This window comes from Nelumbo nucifera, chromosome 2, assembly GCF_055504915.1.
Source record: "Nelumbo nucifera cultivar China Antique chromosome 2, China Antique-T2T, whole genome shotgun sequence".
Classification (NCBI taxonomy): Eukaryota; Viridiplantae; Streptophyta; class Magnoliopsida; order Proteales; family Nelumbonaceae; genus Nelumbo; species Nelumbo nucifera.
Genome location: NC_142650.1, coordinates 36,157,410 through 36,166,696, shown reverse-complemented (window position 1 = coordinate 36,166,696; position 9,287 = coordinate 36,157,410). Strand labels below are relative to the sequence as shown.

The 9,287-nt window shown below is 37.1% G+C and overlaps 1 protein-coding gene across 1 annotated transcript; it reads left to right on the top strand.

Annotated features, from left to right (window-relative positions):
- Nucleotides 1-356: 356 nt before the first annotated feature.
- On the top strand, nt 357-4,869 carry LOC104612388 (uncharacterized). The gene is made up of 7 exons (XM_088897824.1): nt 357-929; nt 1,158-1,583; nt 1,722-1,810; nt 1,952-2,190; nt 2,290-2,378; nt 2,541-3,039; nt 3,124-4,869. Exons 1-7 carry the CDS (start codon nt 357-359, stop codon nt 3,363-3,365), a joined length of 2,157 nt encoding a protein of 718 aa, XP_088753950.1. The 3' UTR covers nt 3,366-4,869.
- Nucleotides 4,870-9,287: the final 4,418 nt, after the last annotated feature.

Below are 9,287 nucleotides of genomic sequence, written 5' to 3'. Positions count from 1 at the left end.
TGTATGGATATAACTAGTTATCTAGGGCTTTTGGCCAAGTGTCTGGTATTAATTACCCAGTGATTTTGCTATAATGGAGATATTGTAAATACTGTATATATTTAGAAAGATATTATTTAGGAAGTTGCTAATATTGTATTTAGGAAGTTGCTAATATTGTAAGTTGCTAATATTGTGGATAGAGTTTAGGAAGTTATGGTTTTAGGAAGTTGCTAATTTCTAGAGTTGCTAATTTGATCATGATGTAATTGTATATATATGGGGCGATTGCCTCCATTGAAAGACGAGATAGAATAGCCATTCCTTTGAATTTTGATCCATACAATTCCTTATGGTATCAGAGCCATACTTACACTATGGCTGATTCGAAATCTCCTTATTACCTTGGTTTGCAAGACAACCCCGGCTTGGTCATGACCCCTATCGTCTTGAAAGGGGATAACTATGATGAATGGGCCAAAGCTGTGAAATACGCGTTCCGAGCAAAGAAGAAATTAGCTTTCCTTGAAGGAAATGTGACAAAACCTGGTGATGATGCCGGCGAATTGGAAGATTGGTGTAGTGTGAATTCCATGTTGGTAGCATGGATATTCAATACCATAGAACCAGGGCTCCGGTCTACGATCTCCTATATGGAGACAGCAAAGGAACTGTGGGAAGATCTTCGGGTATGGTTCGCCATCGGGAATGATCTGCGGATTCACCAATTGAAGAGCAACTTGGCCAATTGCAAACAGGAAGGTATGACTGTATCCGCATATTATGGGAAGATGAAGACCATGTGGGAGGAGTTGGCTGGGTATGTGAAGAACCCACAATGCACGTGTAGTGGATGCAAGTGTGGAGCGGCGACCGAGCTGACGTTGGAGCGGGAAAAGGAGAAAATTCATCAATTCCTCATGGGTCTTGATAGTGCAGTTTATGGTACTGTTAGATCGAACATTTTGAGTACAAAACCTTTATCTTTTTTAAACCGAATATATGCAATAATTGTGCAAGAAGAACGACACAAAACGGTGGCTTGAGCACGTGAAGAATGAGCAGAGGCTGTAGGATTTGCTGTGCAAACTGGAAATAGAACCAAATCTCAAAACAAGGATGAGAAGACGTGCTCTCACTGTGGGAAAATTGGACATGAGGTACTCGAATGCTTCCAGCTTGTAGGCTACCTAGATTGGTGGTTTACAAGCAAAGGAGGTCGCTCTGGTGGTCCTGGAGGACGAGGAGGTCGAGGCACGGGAATCGGAAAAGGTCGAGGAGGATCTGGTTCAGTGGCAGCCAATGCTATCCAGACACCAGGAAACTGCGGCACTAGCACCACTGCTGCGACTGTACGGACCAGCGATAAAGCTGGCTTTCCTAGACTTGATGATGAACAATGGGCAACATTAATGGCGATGATCAATTCACACAAGGAATCCACTTCAGAAAAATTGACGGGTAAGAAAATGTGGTTGATTGATTCAGGGTGTTCTCATAATATGACTGGGACTTTGGAGCTATTGAAAAATGTGCATGAAATCGCTCCGTGCGCCATTGGACTCCCTGATGGAAAGAATATGATGGCGTTGCAAGAAGGAGAAGTACAACTTGGGAAATGATTTTACTTAAAACATGTTTTATATATTCCCAACTTGAATTGCAATTTGATATCTGTGTCTCAATTTATTGATGAATTAAAATGTACAGTCACATTTTTTGACAATTTATGTGTAATGCAGGACCCCACTTCGAGGACAGTGATTGGTGTGGGTGAGAAGCGTGATGGGGTCTATCTTTGGCTCTATGTGGCAAGGACAAGTGCATGCAGGTTGGAAAAGGTGGACTCATATGAGCTGTGGCACTGGCGAATGGGACATCCCTCAATACAAGTTGTTAGTTTACTTCCTACTATTAAAAATAAACTTGCTAGTTAAGAAACATCCAGTGAGTTGTGTGATATTTGTTTAAGAGCTAAACAAACTCGTGATGTGTTTCCTCTAAGTTCTAATAAAGCTTCTGCACCTTTTGCCTTAATTCATTGTGATGTTTGGGGACCATATCGTACTCCTGCTTCATGTGGTGCTATATATTTCCTGACTATCGTTGATGATTATTCACGGGTAGTGTGGATTTATTTAATGGCAGAAAAGAGTGAAGTTGGAGCTAATATTGTGAAATTTTGTGCCATGGTAATGACCCAATTCGACAGTAAGGTTAGGGTGATAAGAAGTGATAATGGGTCAGAATTTGTAGCCTTGAGTAATTATTGTAATATTCATGGCATCATTCAACAAACATCTTGTGTAGGGACACCTCAGCAAAATGGCAGGGTGGAACGCAAGCATCGACACATTCTGAATGTTGCACGTGCTTTGCGTTTTCATGCAAACTTACCGGTGAGTTTTTGGGGTGAATGTGTGTTGACTGTCGGGTACCTAATTAATCGTACTCCAAGTTCTTTACTTGATGGAAAGAGTCCATGTGAATTGCTGTTTGGGAAGGAACCAACTTACAAACATATTCATGTTTTTGGGTGTTTATGTCATGCTCATTATTAGGGGAGTGACAAAGACAAGTTTGGTTCTCGAAGTCAAAGGTGCATATTTGTTGGGTACCCTTTCGGTAAGAAAGGATGGAGACTCTATGACTTAGATACAAATGAGTTCTTTGTATCTCGTGATGTTGTATTTTCTGAACATATATTTCCTTATAAAGCTGTTGTTTCTGAATCCCTTAACCCCGGTGTGGCTGAGCAACCGTCTGTCTGTAATAATGATGCACAATTCTTTGATGACCATGAGGCGAATAGTGCAGAAAATTCGAATGATGAATCAACTCCTGAAGAAGATGTGACTCCGGAAGCAAGGGGGAGTGGTGAAGATCTTAATGAACAGAGAGAAGGCAACGTGAACTTGGAAAGCAACAGTGAAGGAAAAAACCTTGGTCGAGGATGTAGGGAAAGGCGTCCTCCTGAGAAGCTGAAGGACTATATATGCCACACAGCGCAGCACATTAACGACCCCCTCGCGGATCATGCCACATCATACCATTCCTCAGGTGCGTCCTATCCTATTACACGTTACGTGACTTGTACTAACTTTTCTTTGAGACATAGACAGTTTTTGACAGCTATAACTGCAGGGAAAGATCCCACATATTTTTCAGAAGCAATCCGTGAGTCACATTGGAGACAAGCCATGAAGGAAGAAATTGAAGCTCTCGAGCGCAATGGGACCTGGACCCTTGAACCGTTGCCCCCGGGAAGTGAGCCATCGGGTGCAAATGGGTATACAAGACCAAGTATATTCAGATGGAACGATCGAAAGACACAAGGCAAGATTGGTGATTTTAGGGAACAACCAGAAGACCAGGATAGACTATAATGAGACTTTCGCACCAGTGGCAAAGATGGTGACTGTTTGGTTGTTCTTGGTTGTAGCAGCGGCACGAAAGTGGGAGCTTCATCAGATGGACGTGCATAATGCCTTTTTGCATGGTGACCTGGCGGAAGAGGTGTATATGCGATAGCCGCCCGGTTTTTCATCTACACATTCAGGGAAAGTATGTCGTCTGCGCAAATCTCTATACGGATTGTGACAGGCACCCAGAAACTGGTTTGCCAAATTAGGTACGGCGTTAAAGACGTATGGTTTTACTCAATCACATTCAGACTATTCTATATTCACTTACCATAAAAATGGAGCTACACTATGTGTTTTGGTGTATGTGGATGATCTTGTCGTGGGAGGAAACGATGGGGAGATGATACATCAATTCAAACAATATATGAGTTGGTGTTTTCACATGAAGGATCTTGGAACACTAAAGTATTTTCTTGGCATCGAAGTCGCTAGAGGAGATGAGGGCATCTATCTCTACCAGCGAAAATATGCATTAGATATTATTTCTGAAATAGGATTACTGGGGGCTAAACCGGCCCATCTGCCCATGGAACAAAATCATCGACTCGCACTGGCCGACGGGAAGTTCCTGGATGACCCAGAAAATTATAGACGTCTGGTAGGAGATTAATTTATCTTACTATAACACGGCCTGAGATTTGTTATTTTGTGCATATATTGGCTCAATTTATGCAACAACTACGACAAGAACATTGGGATGTGGCTCTACGGGTGGTTCGACACTTAAAAGGAAATCCAGGACAGGGAATCATGTTAAGCGTCAACAGTGATCTCAGATTATATGCTTATTGTGACTCCGACTGGGCCAGTTGTCCTTTGACACGACGCTCTTTGACTGCGTATTTTGTAATACTTGGACGGTCTCCTGTTTCCTAGAAAACCAAGAAGCAACATACAGTCTCACGATCATCTACAGAAGCAAAGTACAGGTCTCTGGCTGCTGCGACGTGTGAATTGAAATGGTTGAAGAGTGTCCTTCGTGATTTTGGGGTGGAACATCCCAGACCTATGAAATTGCATTGTGATAGTCGTGCCGCTATGTATATTGTGGCTAATCCGGTGTTTCATGAGCGCACCAAACATATAGAAGTTGATTGTCACTTTGTTCGTGATGCCTTGCATGCTCGGACTATTGAGACTGCTCATGTATAGACTTATAATCAGTTGGCAGATATTTTGACCAAGGCACTTGGGCGACGACAGTTCGATTTTCTTCTTCGCAAGTTAGGCATACGTGACCTACATGCTCCAACTTGAGGGGGAGTAATGGAGATATTGTAAATACTGTATATATTTAGAAAGATATTATTTAGGAAGTTGCTAATATTGTATTTAGGAAGTTGCTAATATTGTAAGTTGCTAATATTGTGGATAGAGTTTTAGGAAGTTATGGTTTTAGGAAGTTGCTAATTTGATCATGATGTAATTGTATATATATGGGGCGATTGCCTCCATTGAAAGACGAGACAGAATAGCCATTCCTTTGAATTTTGATCCATACAATTCTTTATGCTATGTGCTCGGGATTGGTTATCTAGAGCATTGACCGAGTGTTTGGCATTAGTCAGACATTGCTATGTGCCTGAAACTGGTTACCCAAGGCTTTAGACTGAGTGGCTAGGATTGGTTACTCAAGGATTTTGCTACATAGGGCTCATTACAACTAGGGTGTTAGCCCGAAGGCAACACTCAAGATTGGTTTTCCCAGGCCTATAGTGAATAAGTTGCATTGGCAATTAGGGCTTGTTACTTTGGACTTATGTGCAATGCTACAGGAAATGTGTGAGCAAATTGCAAGATAGTGCAATAAATTGGTGAACATTTGTTTAAGGTTCGCTTTAAAATTCATGAGTGAATTTGAAATCATATGTTCATCGAAAAATCTATATTTGAAAATATGTTTCGAGAAACAATGGTAAAACATAATTTCATAACTAGGTGTTGAGATGATAACAATAATAATTCCACTAGCACCCCATGCTTTCACCACTTAATGGGTTACAATAAAGATATTAAAATTATTATTGTTAATTTTTTTGAAGCCCTAAAAGCATAATTCATTCATTCATTCATGGATTACAAAACAAGCTCAAAAACAATCAATAAACACCCAAAAAAATAGTAGGTACTAACATGAAATAGACAACATAAAACAACACCCGAGATTAGACTAAGTTGCTGGAAAAAAAGTAAGTTGAGCGTTGGGAATAGACCTTTAAATAAACCTCTAAAAACCGCATAAGAAGTCTAGAAGTGCCCACATGAAGGATCTCCCTCCAATAGAGGAATGAACTCAGAAGAAAAACTCCTATAAAATTGAACCAAACACCAAAGTCTTATCCACCCCGCAATTTTATTTTATTTTTTGCTTGAAGATAAATTGCTAAGGGAACCCCAACAGATGACGATACAAACTTAAAAATTGAGACCCGGGGCTATAAGATGGTTAATCTCTCTCTCTTGCCACATTGTTATGTAACGTTATATGTGGAGGCACATGCACATTTACTAGTATATACTAACATAGTTCATAGTATATACTAACATAGTTCATTCGTTCATGCTTGGATTACAAAACAAGCTCAAAACAGTTAACAAAGACCCAATCAAAAGACTAGTAACATGAAATAAAAACAATAAGACAACACAAGGATTAGATCAAGTTGATGGAAAAAAAAGTAAGTTGAGCATTGGGAATAAATCACTAAATAAGCATCTAAACACCACATAAGAAGTCTAGAAGTGCCAACACGAAGGATCACCTTGAACAAAGGAATGGATTCAGAAATAAAACTCCCATAAAACTGAACCAAACACCAAAGTCTTTCCATGACACGGTTTTGCGTGTGTATGTATGTATGTATATACTCTTAAAAGTATGAATGAAGGTGTAAAACTTTTCTTTGACTAAAATACCCCTATTTTTGAATTTCTTCCATCTTTGATTGGGAGGGTTGAAAGTATAATTTAAATCACTACTTTTAACCTCATTTAATTCCCTTTTGTTGAATTTTATATTTAAGGTATTCAATTTTCTCTCGTTAAATCCCATATTTAAGGTATTTTCTCATTAATAGATTATACTAATTAGATTTATATCAAATACTTTTTACAATGTAAAATCTTCTTTTTTTAATTAACCCAAAGACGAAATCATCTTTCCATCTAAGTGGTGCGTAAGCAATTCAACTATCTTGGTCACGTTGGTCAACCCATGATGTCGTAGATAAATAATAAATTTTTAAATAGAAATAAATATAAAAAATTATAAAAATGTAGAAAAAATTAGAATTTTTTTTATATTGTACTAGTCCACCAATCGATGTGGTAACACAACCACTCATTAGCGCTGCACTAGTCCACCAATCGAGCAGCACCACTACGAACTCCAACAATAATTTCATGCACCCACTAGGGCACCCAAATGGACTTTACCGAGTAACACTTAAAACCACTACATGTGCTAATGCAATAAGCGACAACTTTGAATCACTTGCTTGGCTATGTGTTAACTCGATGAGTGTGTGGAACTTTTCTTTGATTAAAATATCCCTATTTTTGAATTTAGTCCATGTCCAATTGCGAGGGTTGAAAGCATAGTTTGAATTATTATTTTTTATCACTTCATTTTATTCCTTTCGTGAATCTTATATTTTAAGGTATTAATTCTTATTCTACTCATTAAATCCTATATTTAAGGTATTTTTCTCACTAATAAATTCCACTATTTTGATCTATGTGTAGACTTTTTTGAAAAAAATACCCCTATTTTTTAATTCAGTCCATCTCCAGTCGTTGGGATTGAAACTGTAATTTGAATTAATACTTTTCACCTCATTTAATTCCTTCTTATTGAATTTATATTTAAGATATTAAATTCTCTCTCATTAAATCCTATATTTAAATACTTTCCCACTAATAAACTTTACTAATAAGATCTATATCCAATACTTTTAACAATATAAAACCCATATTTTTTTTAATTGACCCAAAAATGAAACCACCCTTCTTCTAAGTGGTGGGTAAGAAATTCAACTATCTAAATCAAATGGGTCAACCCATGAAGTCATAGTTATATAATGAAATTTAAAAAATATAAATAAGTATAAAAATTTATAAAAATATATAAGATATAAAAAAATTAGGCATATTTCTGATATTTTATATTGATCATATTAAAGAAAAATAAGTGCAATAAACAATTATCCATATGCCCACATACTTTGTTATTTACTTATTCATGCAAAAAGCATGAAGAGCTAAGCCATTGATGTCATAGAAAAGGTTATGCCCAAGAAAATCAAGCTAAGATTTTATCTGTTGTATCCTTTTGATCAACCTACACCTTATAAGGAAGGACTTCATTCTCAAATTCAAAAAGGGTGCAAGGGGGAACACCCATGGACTGAGAGAAGGTTGCAAAAGTGCTTCTAAATCTTATGGAACAAGGTAGAATATAGACATCGCTTTGCATCTCTTGCTTTTATAGATAAATAAATTTATGAAATGAATTTCCAATTACATAAGCATAGGCCAAAATTTTATTTAGAAGAGCTTTTAGTAAAGATGGAACCGAAATACAAATTTTAAAACCTGATTATAAAATGAAATTGTTTTTCCATTTGTTAGTGGGTCATTCAACTTTCAGGTCAAATGTGTCAACATATGATGTCATAGTTAAATAATTAAAATTAAAAAGAGATAAAGTTATAAAAAAAATAAAAAAAAATTTGCCAAAAAATTAAATACATCTCTTATATTTTATATTCAAAAAAATAAATATAATAAATAAAAAATACTTTTATATGCATAAGAATATATAGAAACCATACAAAATTTGAATAATGATGACAGCAAGACATGTTTTGATTGGTCAAAATGTAATAGGAATATCTTTGGATTGGATTTAGGTTGAAGCAAACCCGCATGAATTTGGCATGTTAAATCCTTAAGTATAGACCCATAAGGCCATAGCTACTTACTAGTTACTAGTTGACCAAGCCTCCCATCCCTGACATGTTTTTTCTTTTCCTTGAAGGAGAGAATTTTGGGTAGGGATGAGGGTGCTATATTAGATTAAACCCGATCCTCCCCGATCCATATATTATTAAAAAAAGCATATAAATTTTTTTATATTAAGTATTGAATTTAATAATATTTTAAATTGAAAAATAATTGATAATTTATATGCTTTTATATATCTTAATCAAATAATTAAAAAATTGTTTTTCATCTTTTTTTTTTACTTATTTATCATTTATATAACAAAAAATAAAAAAAAAAAATTTAAATTCAGATTCTAAACCCAATAACCTTGAATGCGGGAGGATAAGATCGAGAAGGCCTGCATTTTCATATGCGAGACCGTCCGAACTCGTAGAGATACATGAGAGGGTTGCATGCTGATTTTTTCTATGGCCACACTTAGATGGGACCCATTTACTGTTTGAGGTGTCCTTTATGCCAAGAAGACAAATCAATCTTGAAAATCATCGAAACAAAAACCGAATGCAGTAATGTCAAACCGGATGGCCACCTAATCCCCAAAAGTGAACCTCGTTTTCTTCTCTACTTCATCGTGTCTATCTCCATTGTAAAGGTGGCACAGATCCTTCATTCCATCCTGACCGTCTATCGTACCCCACAAACAACGCTTTCCACATGCAACGGTCAAAAGCTTCTCCAATTGAAGGTATTTCAGTAGTACTCAAATCTATAAACAAAGCCGGACAGAAGGAACTTCGGATTTGTTAGCAGAGAAGAAGATATGAGAAAAGAATGTCTGAAACAGAGGAGAAAGAATTCATCTTCCATGAAACTCGCTCTCTTTGCTCCCTGAAAACCCTCTTCCACTCCTCCTTCAACGTATTTCGAGACAACCCG

What these genes read in the sequence shown, in the direction of transcription:
- LOC104612388 (XM_088897824.1), top strand. Translation starts at nt 357, where the DNA reads ATGGCTGATTCGAAATCTCCTTATTACCTTGGTTTGCAAGACAACCCC. An exon ending in ATAGTGCAGTTTATGGTACT is followed by an intron (nt 930 to 1,157) that starts GTTAGATCGAAC and finishes GAATGCTTCCAG; the next exon opens with CTTGTAGGCTACCTAGATTG. An exon ending in TGGCGTTGCAAGAAGGAGAA is followed by an intron (nt 1,584 to 1,721) that starts GTACAACTTGGG and finishes TGTGTAATGCAG; the next exon opens with GACCCCACTTCGAGGACAGT.